General features: G+C 39.8%; 1 protein-coding gene across 1 annotated transcript in view; it reads left to right on the forward strand.

Annotated features, from left to right (window-relative positions):
• The window catches only part of Sac1 (Sac1 phosphatase), a 273,269-nt gene that overhangs the window by 220,384 nt on the left and 32,325 nt on the right, over positions 1-20,560 (forward strand). Inside the window, exon 13 of the mRNA XM_067150216.2 lies at positions 15,343-15,453. Within this exon, the coding sequence (XP_067006317.1) occupies positions 15,343-15,453 (111 nt within the window). The remainder of the gene's footprint in view (positions 1-15,342; positions 15,454-20,560) is intronic.

The raw sequence follows: 20,560 nt of genomic DNA on the forward strand, positions 1-20,560 counted from the left end.
TCTTACGATATAAGAATGAAAGAAAGGGAAGAATGTGGCACATCTGATTACTTGCGTTCTCGCCTCCCAAGAGTAATTAGCTTAGCATGGATGATTGTGGCTGACTGAAGACGAACTATGGAGGTCGTGTGTGATGGGAGCTGGAGTGAGGGGAAATTATGTGAAGGTTGGAATCAATAGGCGGGGAGCAATCACATGGAAGCTTGTTTGAATGTTTGTCGAAATAGGAACTGTTGAGCAATGCCTCAAAAATTACATTCGTAGTTTCAGAAATCTCATTCATATTAAGAGTAGGGTTGCGTTTTTGATCTATGTTGATATAAATGTTTTCTAAAACGTTGAGTAAACTGTCCTTATTATGAAAATAAAGAATTTTTAGGTCCTGTTCTATGGAAGTGAAGAAATGATTGGACTCTGTCATATGAGTGCTCATGGCAGAGTATCTTCTATGTTTAGCAGCGTTAACATGTTCCTTATATCTGATCAAAAAGCCTCTCCCGGTTTGCCCAATATAGCTCGCAGAACATTGATTGCAATTCAACTTATATACACCTGATTTATTGTATTCATAGTGTTGTTGATTTTATGATGGTTGTAAAAGAGATTAATGTTATTGTTAACTGTTTTAAAGGCAATATTGACCTTATGCCTCTTAAAAATGTTGTTGATTTCATAAATATTATTGGTATAGGTGAAAGAGGCATAGTTGTCTGTTTTTCTTTTTGTTTCTCTAAGAAGGGTTGAACTGGGTTTGTTGACAATAACAGATATGAGAAATGGAAAAGAAGAAAGGAATGATTTCAAACAAGCTCTGTGAGCAGTGCTGATGAAATATGTGGGAGTACAAGCAGCAGAGTTCATGAGAAAAGAACATCATGTTGGAATGATAGAGTGAAAGAGGCAATAACAAAGAGAAATTAGGCCAAAAAATCCCTAGATTTAGCCAAGTCTAATGAAAAGAATTAGAGTGACCACTGAGATAACAGCAGATTGGAAGAGATTGCAAAAGAATATTGCTACATGAAATTAGAAGTTAAGAGAATCGTTCGGGAAGAAAAAAGAGAAATTTGGGAGGAATTCACCTCTAAATTGGAAGTTGACAGTAAAGGAAACATGAAAAGGCTGTATGGAATTGCAAAAGACAGCTAATGGTAATATAGTTTGCAATATGAGAGACCTGAGGAACACAATGAAACAGTATTTTGACAGGCTCCTTAATGGTTCTGACAAGTCTTGTGATAGGGAGGAAAGTAAAAGAGCAACAGATAACGGCATTCCGATTACATGGGCAGAAATTGATGAGCCCTTCGTAAGATGAAAAGTGGCGAGATGGAGTAGATGAAATTACAGCTGATATGATTAAAGCCTCTCATATATCTGGGATGCAGTGGTTGTACAGAGTCCTTGGAGCGATATGGAATGATAACCAAGTGCCAGAAGATTGGACAAAAGGGGTGATAGTTCTGTCTTCGAGAAGGGGAATAGTGAAAAATGGAAAAGGGAAAATTACGGAGGTATAACTCTTCTCTCCCATTGAGGTGGACACTATGAATGGTTTGACACAACCAAGGGAGTACAACAAGGAAGTGCCCTCTCACCTGTTCTATTCATAGTAGTTGTGGATACCATGCTGAAAGACCTACAGGGAATAGGAAATGGAAAACTACAGGCTTTGATGTTTGCGGATGATGCAGTAATATGGGACGATGTGGAGGAGGGAGTAGAAAGCAAACTTTATTTGTGAAAAAGTAAATTTGAAGAGTATGGAATGAAAGTAAGCACAATAAAAAGTGTGGTGATGAAAATTTGTAGGGAGAAGTCTGAATGCAACCTACAACTGACAGGTTGAAGTAGTAAACCAATTCAGATATGTAGGTAGTATGATAGCCAGTAATGTCAGGGCAGAGCCAGAAGTACTGAACAGAGTAACCAAAGGGTTCAATTTCTGTAGTCTTGTGCGAACTTATTATGGGACAGAAAGGTGCCTCAAAGAACAAAAATAACCCTACAAAAGTCATATCTCATTCCCATTCTTACATATTCCTTGGAAACATACACATTAACATCAAAGAACATAAGCAAACTTCAAGCTTTTGAGATCAAGTTTCTTAGAACTGCCCTCCGAAAGACACGACTTTATAAAGAATGAAGGGATATGAACAAACGTAGGATTAATTGAATCTATGGAGGAAACACTAAGATCATCTGGACTTAAACTGTTTGGGCATGTTAAAAGAATGAATAGCACAAAAATACCACATTTTTGTATGGAAAGAAAACTTAGCATGCAGAAGACCAGTTGGGAGACCTAGAAAAAGATGAATAGACCAGTTGAGGGAAGACATCGAGGGTTGAGTTTACCTGGCATGCTGGGAGAGTTCATTGATGATGATGATGATAATGATGATGTCACCTTTGCTTTCTTTGGCTATTTTGCTCAGGTATTCACATTTATCTTGCACTATTCCTTCTATATTTAACTGTAGGACATGGTATGATTTTAGTCATCATTTGGCCCTTAAAAGCACATCATATCATCCGAGCAGAAACTGTCTGCTTGGACAGAGACAACATGGAGAAGATATACAAGAAAAACTTCAGACCATTAATAACGTCCTTGAAGAAAATCCAGCTCCTCATTCACAGGCTCTGAAATTCAGAATGCCATCGTATCACTCAAACTGATGTAGGCACCATTTTAGGTGGAATGTTTCCAGAATTCATCATCCACATTGGAAAAAAAGTTAAGAAAATTACTAAAATACTTCTATTCAGATCTTATGAGGAAGGGAAGGTACCAGCAAACTTTCAAATTGCAAACTCTTGCATATTCCTTAAACCAGAAAAGCCAAAGGATGACCCATCAATTTACCAACCAATTGCTCTTCATAATGTTTGCTATAAACTGCCTGAAAGACTAATTTATGGCACAATCTGCTTAATAATTTATGATAAATTACCTTTCTACCAGATAGGCTTCAGACGAACCACAGCTGCTGTGAACTGCTTCTTTGATTAACATTACACATTGAAGTGGGCTTCCAGAAAGGGCTATAAACCTCATTAGCATTCATAGATCTAACTGCCAGGTATGAACCATATGGCTGGATGGATTCCTGCTAAAATTGCTCAAAATGAATAACACTGTTATCAAGTATGTTAAGGTATGGATATTTCCAGGTATGTCTTGGTGATAAGAGCAGCAGATCATATCAAATCAATAATGGCTTGCCATAGGGATTTTTTCTAGCACTCTGTTATTCAAACTATGAGTGACATGCCAGAAACAGCATCCAGAAAATTCTGCTACGCTGATGATGCAACGATCACATTCCAAAGTAAGCACCCAACAAACAATGAAATGACAGATTTTCATCTGAACGGTCATTTGGTTAACCATCGTGTAAGAGTAACTTTCCGTGACGAGACAGTGAGGAACAATCCTTACTTTGGTTAGAGATATACTGAAGAGCAGGAATAACATCATAAGGAAGCAAATGGAAATTGCACGCTGCAGCCCTGTCCTTAGTATATTCTGTTGCAGAGTACTGTTCACCAGTACTTACCGTATTTACCCGAATAATCCCCGCCATCGAATAATGCCCGCACCCTCATTTTAGGAAGGCTCATTTTGAAAAAAAAAATTAAATGAACTAAAATTCCTTCCATCGAAAGAGTAAGGTAGGCATAAACAAACATTTCGTATCACTCCGCTAGGTCCATGTGGTCTTTATGCAAATATGAACAAGTAAACTTATGGATATAGCTGCTTTGCCTGAGATGATAAAAATACATTATCACTGCTATGGAATATATTTTCCATGAAAATGAGCAAGTAGGCCTACTTACATGACAGGTATTTCATTAATCTGAACTTGCAATAGGCTTGATTCCCTGTAGATGGGAAGATTCGTTGTCTCTTGCATCACTAGAATCCTCTCCTAAATTACAAGATTGTGACACTCCACATCTAAAACACTTCTCACACGTGATTCCTCTTTACTGGACAGTAACACGACCGGTGGTGGATAACTCTTTTCATGCAATGTAAACACTTGAAATAGACACACCGGCGAAATGTGATGTTAGTTTTGTGATACAGTAAAACCTCATTAATTTGAAGTCTTTGTAATACAGAAATCGGACTTCCAATTACGTGATTTCGAATTAACAGCCATCTTGTAATTCTGAAATGCCAACCCTCGCCAGTTTTCGCGGATTCTGCTTTTCCGCGTACTCCCTGCTACATGATATTGTGGCATTCCTTAAAATGCTGAATAGAAAAGAATTACGATTTCACTCTATTTTCAACTATGAAACACACTATATACACACTGAAGTGAGTGAAAGTGCGGAAAGCTACCTCTGCACGTTCCGGAAGGCACGTTCTATCGTGTACGGAGAAATTTTGGATTTAAATTACTCTGTAAAATATGGTACTATTTAAAAAAATGTAAAGTCAGTTTAGAAAAGTCTGAATTGTTTTCCGTTTAAATATGACATATGGGGACAGTTTTCTTCCATCTACGGTTGCACAAAGCATAACTGTACACTCAGTATTGAAAACTAGGTGAGCCAGGAGCGTGTTGGCAACCTTGACGCAAATAAAACCTGCACCCCAGTTTCGTGCCACAATTTTTTTTTTTAATGTGCGGGGATTATTTGCGTAATTACGGTACTTATCATATGGCTTTTAGTGCCGTGAGTGTCTGAGGATATGTTTGGCTTGCCTGGTTCAGGTCTTTCTATTTGACTCCCATGGTCGACCTGTGGACCTGAATGTGGGATGATGATGATGAGGTAGGGAGCGGGTGAAACCCAGTCTCTTCACATAGCCTACTCGTGTTGAATAACACCAAGGGGACTGTTAAAAGCTTTACATCTCCATCTGATGAACGAATCACCATCAGCAGCGCCATATGCCCCATATGCCCTCACTCCATATGAACACTACGGAGAGGTTTGGAATTGAATCCAGGCTTTTGGCTTGCAATCTGGTGATTAGAAATTGTATACCACCACCTCTCATACCCTGCCAGCCAACATTCTGATGACTGGGCGAGTTGGCTGTGCGGTTAGAGGCTTGCTGTTGTGATCTTGGATCCGGGAGATAGTGGGTTTGAACCCCATTGTCGGCAGCCCTGAAGGTGGTTTTCCATGGTTTCCCATTTTTACACCAGGCAAAGGCTGGGGTTGTACCTTAATTAAGGCCATGGCTGCTTCCTTCCCATTCCTAGGCCTTTCCTATCCCATCTTCACCATAAGATCTATCTGTGTTGGTGTAATGTAAAGCAAACAGAAAAAAAAGAAGAAAAAAGATATTCTGTTGGTGACATTTTTTCGATCAACTGGACTCGAACCGACTAACCACGGTGTTAGACCATATGAATGGATGCACACAAAACAGGCTATCTCACTGATGGAAAAAAATGCATTTTGGGTGGATAAATTTTTTTTGTTTTCTTCCAAAAAAGTAGCTTTATTTTTAACATTGGCATACAGCTTTAACATTTTTTTTTTTTTTTTTTTTTTTTTTTTTTTGAAATAATCACAACAAGGGTGGGGAAAACTATGTTCAGATGCAACCACCAAATCATAATCCAGACCATTGAAGGTTCCTCAAATGATAGCTGGTTGTTGTCATGGGCTAGCTGCCAGGGGACTTGAAATAAGATACTATACCAGCATTTGTCTGGAGAGAATGCGGAAAAACCCCCAGGGTAAAACCACACTCGGGACCGATGACCTTAGATGTTAGGCCCTTTTAAAAGCATCATCATCATCATCATCATCATCATCATCATCATCATCAAAACCACACTCAGGCATATCTGCTGTTAGCACCGGGATTCGAACCTTGGATTTCCAAATGTCGCAGCTCCTCAGTCCTCTCGTCGAGTGTGAATAGACATGCTCAGCCATAGAGGTGAATGGGACACAAAATACTGGACTAGAACATGAAAACACAAAATGCTTTTACCATTTTTGAGCGATAGTATTTACTTTCGCACACATTTACAGTCTCCACCCAAGCTTTTCTCTTGGTTCACCTTTGTATGTAATACAAGAATCGCTACTAAACATTTTCCTATTCTGCTCTTCCCTTTCCCAGTTTCTGACATTCTTTTTATGTTTTCTGTAACTTCCATTGGTAGAAATTTGATTATGTTCGCATGAATTATCATCACCTTTGAAAGCAGAAGCCATCTTTACTTGGTTTGCAAACAGAAAATATGGCTAATAAGAAACAATAATTTTCTGTATAACACTTGACATTTACATTAATTTTTTGCATTGAATACTCTTCTAAGGCAATGCATTATTAAAATGAAAATATCTGTATTTTTTATTCCATTTTGAATTAACATTGTACCAAATGGACATGTAATTCCATAATGTTTGCTACCCTGCCGATACTGTGGCGCTATCATACGCAAACTTTTAGTAACAATCAGTTAGCACAATTATTTTGCAATTCTGTCAAGATAATTTAGATATCCCAGTAACTTCAAAGTCTTGTATTTCTTTATAGGTAAATTCCTTGATGGTAGCCCACTTCAGTAAATGTAGTTTTATATCATTAACAGTAGGTGGTAGCATCTAACTAAAGTTTTACAAATTTGACGGTTTATGCTTGCATCCATTCATAGACTTGACGCCATCAGGCAAGCTTGCTCACCAGTATAGCACCAGAGTGTACATGTAAACAGATGGATGTCCAGCTTAATGGCACCATAAGAATCATATCAGTCAATCTGTAAGTTTTACTACCCCTGTACCCTGGCTTCATGTTCTAAGTAATATCCCTTCTCCACAATGAAATGAAATGTCGTATGGCTTTTAGTGCCGGGATATCCCAGGACGGGTTCGGCTCGCCAGGTGCAGGTCTTTCTACTTGACTCCCGTAGGCGACCTGCGCGTCGTGATGAGGATGAAATGATGATGAAGACAATACATACACCCAGCCCCCGTGCCGTAGGAATTAACCAATTAAGGTTAAAATCCCCGACCCGGCCAGGAATCAAACCCGGTACCCTCTGAACCGAAGGCCAGTACGCTGACCGTTCAGCCAACGAGTCGGACCCCTTCTCCACAGCTCAGATGGCAAAAAGCAGTGGTCCGTGAATGGGAAGTATACAGTAATGTGAATTTCTCTCTGCCACTAACAATCTAAGAAATCATGCTCAACCTGCCTGTTACATGCTTGAAATCCAGTAGGGGCCGATGACCTTCGATGTTCGGCCCCTTAAAACAACAAGCAAGCATCGAAATCCAGTAGACCATTCTGTGCTGCATGTCACAGACATTCAAGACTGAAGGTGCATGGAAGGAGAAGTGGATGATCTAAGTCTAAATGACCCCAATATTGATGACCCCCACGTATATACCAGGACTTCAGTTGCCTTGGAGAACTTGGTGCCTGCTGAATAGAATTAAATGTGTCTACTGAAGAACCAAGTCTGTGCTGCATAAATAGGTAATATCAGACCTCCACTGTATGATTATGGAACTTCAGATCAGGCGATAACACACATCGTTGAGTGCTTCAGGAGACAGTTTATAACAGCTGCTGGAATTAAATAATTCATTGCACTTGAATGGATTTAGAATGGGTGAACTCTCTTGATAATATCTTTTTGATCACATGTTCTGCATTCATGTTCCTTCTTTGTGATACTGCCATAAATATTCATACAAAAAATAGTAATAATATAATAATAAATTTTCTAGGATAAGTACCAAATGTAATTCCAATATAATTAGTCTATTATTGGAAATTACGCATTTTCCAGCTGACTCATTCTTTTGGAAATTATACATTTTCCAGCCAGCATTTTGCCACAGTGTGCCATTTTGGGCTCATCAATTGGTAACCTACCAAGACACATGGCTAGTGCATGTAGTCGAGGCCACTGCACAGACTCCTTGGAGCAAGAGACTTAGTCTACACCCCCTGTGGGTGGGGGACGCAGACGAAGAATACCCCCAACGGTATCCCCTGCCGTACAAGTCCCCTGCCTGTTGTAAGAGGCGACAAAAAGGGTAACACCCCCTTCCGGTGGGGGACACAGATGCAGAATACACCCCCCGGTATCCCCTGCCTGTCGTAAGAGGCGACCAAAAGGGGTGACCTAGGCATGGACTTGGATTGTGGTTTGGTGTCGTGTTGGACCCCCTGTGGATGGGAGGTGCTCCGAATACATTCACAGGTAATCCCTACCTGTCATAGAAGGCGACTAAAAGGGTCATGAGGCCATCGGTCCCCTCTTTATTCATTATTTAGGGTTAGTTGTAGACCGATTCAAAATTCTGGACGTGGATGCTGGTCAGAGATGAGCCTCTTATATGTGCGATTACGCTCAAAAGCCCACTGGTGACCCCAGGAATCCTTCAGGTGGGACCGCCATGTAACTATGCAGTAGTATCTGCCTGACAACACAGGTCCCCACACAGCCGAATGCTGGAAGGACATGTTATTATTAATTGTTTATTATTTTTTCCTCTATATTTACAGTATTACTCTGTACACGCTATGGGGTACATGCTGTTGCGGGTAATTGGAGGAAGGGAGTCCTAGTGCTCATTGCTTCAGTCATTCCATATTAGTCATTGTCTAACATCTGACCCCGGCCAATACCTGCTATTACCAGTTGAGTATTACCTTGGCTACTTGGTTCAGCTACAGAGGCCCCTTAATCAGAGTGGGTGGCATTCGGGCATGACATGGAATCAACTTCCGCCTGCCATGGGTAGTTCGCTACCCAAGTATTTAACATTTGATTCCCTAAGTGGGACAACTCCCTGGGAACAAGCGCCACGTATTAGTTTGGGTTCCAGCTTCCCTAGGTTTCTGGTTGCAACAGAACCGATGGGCAAGATTTCAAGCTGGTCAAATCGATCCCTTTCAGTTGACACATCGAAGGTGTATACGGTGAACTTAAGGATCTTACGTAAATACGCAATGGTGGTTTGCTTCTTTAGACAAACACTGCGCTCCAGGCGGATCGGTTGCTTAAGTGCGACCACTTTGGCAAAATCCTCGTCCGAGTGGAAGAGCACAAAACCTTGAGTCTGGTTCGTGGAGTTACCTTCCACCGTGATCTCCTTCTGAACACAGACAATGAATTGATGGAAGACATGAAGCACTGTGGTGTGACACACGTCCGGTGCATCGTGCGCAAAGTCAACGGTGAAAATGTTGCCACAGGTGCGTTCGTAGTCTCCTTCAAATCGTCAGTGTTGCCAAAGAAAGTCAAGGCAACAACCTGTTGTTGCTATGTGTGAGGCCTTACATCCCGCCTCCTATGCGGTGCTATCAATGTCAGAGATTCGGACACATGGTATCTTGTTGTTTGAATCCATGTATGAATGGTACGTGTGGAAGAGAAGCTCATGGCGCGGAAGAGTGCACAACGCCATATAGGTGTGGTAACTGCCCTGGTCTTCATTCCCCTCGAGATCGGAACTGTCCGGTATACCTGAGTAAGAAGATGATCCAGGAGATCAAGACCCTGGATGGTCTTTCCTACTAGGAAGCATGCCATAAGTTTAATTCTCTGAATGCCCCCGCCAAGACATTAGACTTCAGCATGATAGCACAGTCTCTCCTAGGTTCGTCATTTACAACCGGAACACCTTCCCAGAAGACCGCTGCACCCAAGGCGGCAGTTGCTCCTGTGAACAACGCTGCAAAGAGAAAAAGCTCGAAGGCAGGTTCATCCCAGCCTTCAACAACAAACAAGTCTGTAACAGATCAGGTGTAAGGCTTTTCAGGCGTTTGCTCTATTAACCAGTGTTTCATCTTAGGTCTGACACTAGACTCATCAGAGTGGGATGTGTCAGACCCTACCCACTGACGCTGGGGTGTATGCAGGTGAACTTATCAGCAGCCCATTACAAGAGGCACAGTCTGATAACTGCATACGGGAGATAAATCTCCACAATGGAATTATTGCCCGCCTAGCCAAACAAGTCTGTGCCAGCTAAGAAAGCTGCGCCTAAGCCGGCGGAGGCGGCATCTTCGACCAGGGCTGGGAATTTACTTTCCAGTCCGTCTAAACAAGAATCGACAGTGGGAAAGAAGAACGCCCTTACGAATGGGGTCTCACGCCCTCCACTCAGAGGGTCTGAGTCTGCGCCAGCAGATTTTCCTCCTCGAAAACCTGCTCGCTCCCCTCGTAGGCATTTTATCTCCATCTTCAAATGGGGATGTGAGCGTAGGTTAAGTAGCATCTCACTGCTTCTAACCTAAACCTCAGAAGTCCACACCCACACTATGGCACTGTTTCAAGGGAATTGTAACGGTTATGATAGGCATCTTGATGAGCTGCGCCAGCTCATTAGTGAGTATAGTATATTCTACATTCAGGAAACAAATCTGAGACGAGGTCATCATACGGTCTTGAGAAATTTTCGACTATACTCGACAGAACGACATTATGCTAACCGGGTTTCCGGTGGCGTTACCATTTTTGTCCATTCTGATACCTACAGCGAAGAGGTTCCACTAAGAACCCCACTGGAGGCTGTAGCATTTCGCGTTCTGCTGCCTGTCATAGCAACAGTGTGTAATATTTATTTTCCACCAGGCCAGCCTCTTAATATAAATGATGTCACTGATCTTATAGATCATCCTCCATTCCTCTTATTGGGCTATTTTAACGTCCATCACCCTATATGGGGCTCTGAAACGCCTTGCCCCAGGGGAAGGGAGTTGGAAACAGTAGTAAGAGAGCTGGATTTATGTGTTTTGAATATAGGTGAACCAACTCATTTCAGTGTACGTTACGGTACATACTCTCGCATAGACATTAGTCTATGCAGCCGAACGTTGGTTCCGCTGTTTCGGTGGAATACACATGATAATAATAATAATAATCATATGGCCTCAGCTACCATGTGCAGACATTTTAATTTGACGCCATCTGGCTGTCTGCTCGTCAATTTCGACGTTCCGTTTTACTCAAGGCGCACTAGATGGCAGACAGAGTCAACCGAAACTCTCTTGGGCGTCTATGGCTGAGATTTAATGAATTTTGTCGGGTAAACACCAAATGTGTCACCAGAGATCTTTTACATGCCGACATCGTACGGCATGGAGTGTCGAATGGACTTTTTTCCACCCTTCAAAAATCCGACTACCTCTGCCGGGTTTGAACCCGCTATCTTGGGATCCGGAGGTCGACACTCTACCACTGATCCACAGAGGCAGCTAATACACATGATGATCTCTGTGACAGTGTCCATTTTGCCATTGTTCTTACTTGGTTGAAACAGAAATCCGTCGAGGCTCCTCCTCGATGGATTCTTAAACATGCTGATTGGCCAAAGTTCACATCATTAGCTGCCTTCAACGACATGACCAGACGGAGTGTAGACGGTGATATATATAACTGACATAACACAAGTTATTCTTGCTGCTGCTGAGGAGCCCATTCCATCGTTTTCAGGGACTTCTCACTGAAAACTCGTTCCTTGGTGGAACGAAGAAATTGCAGCAGCTATCAAAGAATGCCAGCGCGCTCATAAATGCTATCGTAGGCAGGCTACTGTGGCCAACTTGGTAACATTTAAAAAACTCCATGCTAAGGCGTGAGTTCTTATTCGGCAGAGTAAGAAAGCTTCGCGGGAGAGATATGTGTCGTCCATGATGTCACATACACAGTCATCTCAAGTATGGACTAAACTTCGACGTATTTTGGGTATACATGGATCCTCTTCATTACTGGAAATTTCCATTGCAGGCAGTATCATCACTGAACCACTCTCGATTGCTAATCATCTAGCCAGTCATTTCGCAGATGTGTCTGGTTCCGGGAGTTACCATTGTGATTTCCTCACTCTGAAGTGGGAGGCAGAACGTCATCACCTCAGTTTTACCACTCGTGCTTCAGAGGACTATAACATGCCCTTTACGGAGTGGGAACTCCGTAGCACCTTGCCGCTTTGCAAGTACACGTCTCCTGGACCAGACAGTGTCCATAACCAGATGTTGAAACACCTTAGTGAGGATGGTCTGTTATATCTCCTTCGTGTGTTCAACCGAATCTGGATAGAGGGCGAGTTTCCGTCTCAGTGGCGAAAGGGCATAGTCATTCTAGTCATTCCTGTCCTCAAGCCTGACAAAAATCCTAAGTATGCAGGAAGTTACAGACCTATTTGTCTTACTAACTGTTTGTGTAAGCGCCAACTTGTGTGGTGTCTGGAGAAAAAAAGGACTTTTGTCCGAGAACCAATGTGGTTTTTGAGCCGCTTGCTTGACCACTGACCACTTGGTACGCCTGGAGAGTTCCAACCAGGATCATTTCTCCGCATACAGCATTTGGTGGCTGTTTTCTTTCACTTAGAAAAGGCCTATGGCACCACATGGCGATATGATACTCTTTCAGTCCCACATGAATGGAGATTCCAAGGTAACTTGCCGGTATTTATTGTGAATTTTTTGTCCCTCCATCTATTCCGTGTCCGAGTAGGGAGGGTACGTTCAGGAAGATGGTATCCCATAGGGATCGGTTCTTAGTGTCACTGTTCGCGATTGCCATAAACGGTATTTAAATCTAAGAATAAACGGTATTGTCGCTATACCGTCGCTATATGTGGATGATTTTGCTCTGCATTATAGCTCGCATAATATGGCAGTCGCAGAGCAACAATTACAGCAAGCTATTAGAAGAGTGGAACAGTGGACTTTAGAACATGATCTTCGGTTTTCAACCGCAAAGACCTCTGCTGTCCACTTTTGCCGGCAGTGCACTCTTCACTCGCATCCTGAGCTTTATTTAGGAAATGTCGCTCTTCCCGTAGTTGACACCGATTTCTTGGGCTCCTTTTTGATAGCAAATTATCGTGGGAGCCACACATGTGGCAGTTAAAAGTGCAGTGCACTAAGAAGTTGAATATTTTGAAGTTTCTTAGCAGCACTACTTGGGGGGACTGACCACACGATGCTCCTACGATTTTATAGGGCACATATTTTATCCATGTTAGACTATGGCAATGCAGCATATGGATCAGCAAGGCAAAGCCTCCTTGCAAAACTTAATAGCAGTTAGGTTAGGTTAGGTTAGGTTGGTAATGGAAGCTTTTCTTACAAGCCCCATTGCTAGCCTGCTTGCTGAATCTGGTGTGCCGTCTTTACACCTGAGGCACCAGCAAATGTTTCTGTCCTATGCTGCAAACTTGCGACAGATGCCACTTCACCCAAGCTATCCTTGCATATTCCACAATGGAAACCATCGGCTGTACGCTGCTTATCCTCGAGCAGTGCGGCCAATTGGAATAGGCTTGGATAGCAGTCACAGGTTGTTTGATGCACCTTCGGTTCCCTGTCTTGTCAGAAAACCAAGTGGGGTACCACCGTGGATAATACAACAACCTGAAATAATTCTGGATCTGCACACTGGCCCAAAGAAAAACACGCACCCCTCGATTTATCAGAGGCTCTTCCTGTGCGTTGTTGACCGGTATGCAGATTCAATCGTCGTTTACACGGATAGTTCAAGGGCAGAAATGAAAGTGGGTTTCTTTTTGCTCTCCTGGAAACCTATAGTGTGTACATAGCAGAGCTCTATGCTACCTGTGAAGATCTGCAGTACACACTCTCCGATGAGCGCCGACACTTTCTGCTGTGTACTGACTCCTCGAGCTCGCTGCAGTCTATTGATACATGTTTTCCTCGGCACCCTCTGGTGCAGCAGATCCAGGACCTGCTGACCGGGTGTTCGGATGCCGGCACCAGAATCACGTTTATGTGGTTCCCAAGTCACATGGACGTAGAGGGGAAACGAGTTAGCTAATGTGGCTGTCAAGGAGGCTGTTACATTGTCCCCGTTGCCTTACAAGGTTCCAGCAAATGATATTCGCTCTCAGACCACTCCACGTCTAAATAAGCTGAGACCGATAAGAGGTACAACGAAGGTACGGAGGACCCCTTTGGACTTCTCGGAGGGAAGCAGTGGTATTACGTCGTCTTCGGATTGACCTCATTATAGTAATGCCCTCCTATTTACTGAAAGGAGAAACCCCCTGCGGGGTGTACTTGCAGCAATCATCTTAACATTGTACACTTCCTTACGGAGAGCGCTGACCTGGGCAATTTGCGCCGTAATCCAAAACTCCTGAGTACCATCTCCCTCAACCTGTGAAATGACGAGCAGTCAGCAGACCTCATCATTCATTTTATGAGGGATAGTGGCTTGTTTTATCGCATATAAACGTAGTGTTTCTTATTAGTCTTTGTATTATTGTTTACTACGTTTTGTTAATTTGACTGTTTTAGTTTGCGTTTGTATATTTTAATGTGTTTTTTTTAAATAGTAATTTACATGATATATTATTGCATTTTAAGGCAATGTCTTATTCTACCATAATCTATCATGTATCATTTTACAGAAAATAGGCATTGTGAATTACATCCACTGATTATTTTAAATTCACAATCATTGTTCATCTTCATTTGTTTTAAATTCTAGTCAGTGGATAAATTTTAAAGTTTTAGTTATCATATCATGTCGTCCACCTTGTACCATTAGGGGTCGATGACCTTAGATGTTAGGCCTCCTACAAAAATTTATGCCTGCTAGGCTATCAGATGGTATAGTTTTCGATTTCCATAGAGAGCTGAAATATTTGTCCTGAATGGATATATTCCTAATTCTAATGTAATTGGTCTGTTGTTGGAAATTTCCAATTATATTGGAATTATGAATTGGAATCGAAATCTACATCAAACACCAAATGTGTCACTAAATATCAATGCTGACATTTTACGACATGGAGTGCTGAATAGTCTTTTTTCCGCCCTTCAAAAATCAGACGGCTACTACTACCAAATTTGAATCTGCGATCTTGGAATACTGTACTTTTACTGTACCACTGATCCACATTAGGAGTGCTCCTTGGGTATTCTGTTAGAAGGTTCATTTTAAGGAGAATCTGCCCTAACCCATTTAATAATCTAAAATAAAATTTTTAGGATTCTGGCATGCATTGGCAGAGCTTAATAATGTAGACCCAAGGAGAATGTAGTTTCTCAATCATACCAACTTAAGGTGAAAATATCGTACTCTTGAATACTTGTTGCTCGAGCAGAGTGGTCATTGCACCCTCATAGAAACTGAGTGTCTGTGAAGTTCCAGGGTTGTCCCAACATTTTGAGCTTAATTCTAATTGCTATTGTGTAGAACACACTGCTAAAATAGAGGCAGTCTTTCGAAACATTTTTTAAAGATTCTCTCTTTTGTGTCCTGTGATTTTCTTTTTCTTTAACTTGCAGAGACATATGACTGATGAGCTATCTACAAACACTTTTCCAATAATGTATTTTTCTTTTTTCACCCACAGAATATAACACTGAAAGTCTACTATATCTTCTCTTCTGGGGTTCCATGGTAGCAGTCACCTTTGCCACCATTATGATCTATGGGACAGAATTTGTAGACTACCCGAAGTTATGTGAGATCCGCAAATTATCTTCTTCAATTGAATAACTAATTGGGACTTCATTATTGAAGTAGATTAATTGTACTGTGGAGTTCTGGCCTGTCACTATTTCTTTAGCACTGGATAATAAGACATTCTCATATAGCTGGAGCTATTTAGAATAATATATGGGAGAGAGTTTTGAAGAAGTTTGGAAGGAAATTGTTCTAAGATTTTTGTTTTAGAGCTATAATTTATCAGATTTGTTTTGTATTATATTATACAAAGCTTATGATGGAGCATTAAGGCATTGGGCAGGGTTCAGTTTAGATAAATTAAATATCAGATAAATACAGTTATGTATTTATATTATTTTTGTTAAGATGTATCTTACAGAAACTATCCTTATTGCAGCTTCTGACCATGTTCCATATCGTATTATTGAAACAGATTTCAGACTGTTGTACTAGTTTCTAACACTAGGGAATATGCAGTATATTTGTACATGCATTTGTTTTATTGTATTTATTTGTAGGTGAATATGAAGCACTCATTTGTAAATATGTGAAGTACGTAAGGAAGTTTTATCTGTCTTTTTTGGAAGTTATATGAGAAGTTCTTTAATCAGTAGCCAAGATATAGTGAACACAGTACATTTCCAGGAATTTCTGAGTATGGTTTACTATGAAGTTGGTTAGAAACCTATCCAATTTAACTTGTAATGTACAATACATAAAGACTTCATTAGGGAGCTGCACGTGATTGTTTTCACTGTCATTTTATAAATGACAATGTAGAATATTAAATGCTATGTTGTGTATCACAAAGTCAGTCACTGTTCTTGTGACGATTTGTGTAAATTTGTGTATTGTATGTTTCTAACACTTTTTAAATACCCGTGTATATTATAATGGGAGTGAATATTGTGGAAATCATGCAGTAATAACCAAATATTTTGTACAAATGCTATCATTCCATACATAATTTGCTGTTCAACTTGGAAACACATGATCAGAAATTCCTCACAAAATGCTCTTATTTATTCTATTCTACTTCTATATGTTTTATTTTGTGATTATTGTAACATTTCTCTCAAAATGTTTATGTACTGACTAAGTGCATTCGTATTTGATAAGTAGTATGTACTTTTAAAGTGATATTGTAGACATGATTTGTGTAAGGAATTGGCATTTTTGATAATGTTATAAATGTTGATTTTAGGCCTGCTCGGGGACTAACTAGGATGACTTTAACACTAGTCATTTGAATATTAAACTCAAGTGTGATCTTACATTCTTTGAGAAAATGTAAGCGTGGAATATTGTTGTAAAGAAAACATTGAAATTGTATGGATATTAAGATGCCTTTTACTAGATATATTTCTTGTTGAGAAACATAATTTAATAAGATGTTCCAATTAATAGGATAGGTAACCACATTCTTATTTTCATGCATTTATAAATTAGTCCAACACATAGCTGATGACAATATTGTAAAGTTTAGGGCATTAATGCAGTTAGCAGATCTTCACACAAATTCATCCCTAGTGGGGGAGGGGGGCTGTAAAGAGATTCTTTAAATCTTCTGATTTTTTGTACTCTTTGTCTCTATTCAGTTTTGGTGTAAAATATTTGTTATTGCATGGAAATAAGGTACCATTTTCTGGTGAAAGTATATGAATAAACTTAAAGTATAATTTACAGGAGCAGTTGTTTGGGGTAAGTCAGTTTTTAGCAGCTTCAAAAATAATTTGACATTCTTGGTCCCTGTATGATTTTTCCTGCAATCTGCTTTTCTCTTGCTCTTGGAAGTAGTGCCATCCTCTCTGTTAATTCTCCATGTTCTGTAGTTACTCCTTTGCTCATTTCTGTTGTATTACACTATGGAAGTCTAAACCTCTTCAGTATAAAATGCATGGAATTACACATCATTTGGGATCTCTTATCACTTGATGAGTCCTTATAAACACAAACTCTTGAATGTTGCCAATATAAGAGCACAGTAAACATTATATAAGTAACCAATGCCTTTTCGTGTGTTGTACATGAAGGGCTTTTAATGTATGTAAATGTATCCCAGGTAGCTAGAAGAATGTCACATTTTGGGATTGATGCAGTTTTGCAAGCTTACAATATAACTTTAATCACATATTTCTATATGTTTATTGAAACATTGCATACACAGTTTATTATAGGTATGATGATGGGGTAGCTGATGATTGCAAGTTTTTCTATTTGATGCTCTTCAGCATCTTTCATGTCGCAGTGTGCCAAACTATGAATTGTCCTTTCTTAAAAAAAATCCAGCAAAGTTAGCTAAGTTCAAACCTATGAATTGTCCTTTCTTTAAAAAATCCAGCAAAGTTAGCTAAGTTCAAACCTTCAATCTTGGGAACAAGGAGCTAACCCTCTAATTTTAAAAAAATTACACAGAAGGGAATAAAACTATACCCTGTGAAGAGAATGACTACCTAGCAATTTCACATTCCATTCCTTTGAAGGAAAATATCAGTTAGAGTTACTAAGCTTGTTACGAGACCTTCCATCAGCATGGGAGATAGTTGGATTTAAAATTGTTTTTTGAAATTATACCATGGTTTCTAATTGCAACTTTATTTTGTGCCTTTCTTAAGATCCTTATCCTTTCTCACCACACCCAGACCCAAAGAATTACAATTATGCTGAAAAAATATCACAGAAACACAGGTTATCAAACTGCAAACACATTCAGTAATTTGTGGTCAACTATACCTTGGTATTAAGAATAATTTCCAAGAACAAACCAGTAATGACCGGTTTAAGACAAGACATAGAATGCAGCAGGGAAGTTACTTGTCTCCATTGTGGATATTACAAAGTTGTTCTAGAAGAATGAAACAGTACAGATGGTGTTTGTAGAGCATGTTACGATATGAGATGAAATGAGAGGGAAATGAAAGTGGAAAAATAGTTAAAGTGGTGAAAAGGAGGATTCAACAGATTTAGACTTAAAATATATTTGTTAAAGAGAATACGTTTGATGGTGAGCAGAATTATTGAGACATGAGGAAATAAGAACATTTCTGTATTTCAAATATTTGGTAATATTATATCATCAGGCAGTAGATTAGTAACATGTTGAAAGCATCTGCTGGGACAGAAATCTGTCATCGAATGTGTTACTCTAAAAGACATACCACCTTTATATCTTGCCCTATGTCCTAGAAACTGCAGCTCTGACAAAAAGGGACCAACTGCCTCCAAACAACAATTGAAACCAAGGGTTCTTGACATGACTGGAAATGCCATGGCTGATGTAGGTGAATAAAAAACAAAAAAATCTGATAATATTATGGCCTCTGCTACCATGCAAAGCTGATTTGATGCTGTTCAGACAGCCTCATTTTACTTTTTTCATATGGCATAGAAACTGGTAGTATATTCGACGACCTTTGGCTGAATGTTAATTCATTTCTTTGGGTAAACACTGAATGTGTTGCCAGAGGTATTTTACCTGCTAACTTCGTACAACGTGGAATATCAAATACCTTTAAAAAATCAGACTACTTACAGCAAATGTTAATTCGTGATCATGTAATCTGGAGGCCGGTTGCCACTAATCCACAGAGGGAGCTTAGTGTTTGAATCACATGATGATATTTGCTCCAACAGGCCAGGCTAGGTCTTGGAAAGAAAACAATTCAGGTGCAAATTTCTCATGTATCATCCTATAATGTTGTTTACATCATCTTAACAGGTAGGGTATTTTATCATATATGTGAATTTAATTAAATCCCAGCCCAGAGGAAGTTGTTCTATTGGATGCCCAGCAAAGAGATGGATCGAGACTGCAACGGGCCATTTGGCGTAATACCTGTTTGGATGACAAGAACAATAATTTATAATGTATGCATAATATATCCGTTACTATTTTTTAAGTGGTTAGTGAATTTTTCAACCGTAATTATCTGTAAAATGTTTGGATTATTAAATTCTCTAGCCTACAGCATTAGGACTCACTTCACTTGAAAGAATTAAGATCAAGAAAACTGGAAATACTTCTAAAGATACAAAATTATATTTTTATAATTAATATATAAATGGGAAGTTTCTTGTGATATCATTTTAATGCCATTACTTATGGTTGAAAGATTTTTTCATCCCATTATGTTTATTTTAAAACTTTTGTACTCTACTTAATTATTGTATTTTTACAGATATGAAAGGACAACGAGTGTGAACATTGGAGCTCAATAATTAGAGGAGGTGCATTTATTCAAATACCTTGGAAGCATGGTCACTAGCAATGGAAGTTGTATGGAGGAGATTAGAGGAAGGATAGCCTATGGGAAGGAAAGGAAAGGAAAGGAAGCCTTTAAGTAGGTAAAAGAACTGCTAACTGTAAAAAATATCAACCTGACACTATATAAATGTGGACTAAAAAGAAAGAAAAAGAAACTAACTAAAAACATTTGAGATGTAGCTGTAGAGAAGGATGTTGTGAATTAAGTGGACCTATAAGGTGAACCAACATCAAAGTACTGAGAATGAAGGAAGAAGGTAATAAGGAAAATTAAAGCAAATTGGATTGAGCACATTCTGCAAAAAGATTGCCTACAAAAAAAGAATAATGGAAGAAAATATTTTAGTATGAAGAGGAAGAGATACAAGAAAATTTGGTATATTGACTGATCTGAAAATGGGTTGAAACCTCTCCATGGACAAGTGTTAGTTATGTGGGGGCTCAGCTTTTGATAAGCATCTTTTTCCATTAAATCCAGACTGTGAGTGTCATAAATTTTGTTCAGGCATTTAGTTTTTCCTATCTTTCGTATGGAGCGTGGCATTGTATGGAAGTGAAACATGGACGATAACTAGCTCAGAAAGAAAGAGAATAGAAGCTTTTGAAATGTGGTGTTACAGAAGAATGCGGAAGGTGAGATGGATAGATCGAATCACAAATGAAGAGATACTGAATCGAATTGGCGAGAGGAGATCGATTTGGCTAAATTTGACAAGAAGAAGAGATAGAATGATAGGACACATCTTAAGACACCCAGGACTTGTTCGGTTGGTTTTTGAAGGAAGTGTAGGTGGTAAGAACGGTAGGGGTAGACCAAGGTATGAATATGACAAGCAGATTTTAGCAGTTGTAGGATGCA

The sequence above is a fragment of the Anabrus simplex genome, chromosome 6 (assembly GCF_040414725.1).
Source record: "Anabrus simplex isolate iqAnaSimp1 chromosome 6, ASM4041472v1, whole genome shotgun sequence".
Classification (NCBI taxonomy): domain Eukaryota; kingdom Metazoa; phylum Arthropoda; class Insecta; order Orthoptera; family Tettigoniidae; genus Anabrus; species Anabrus simplex.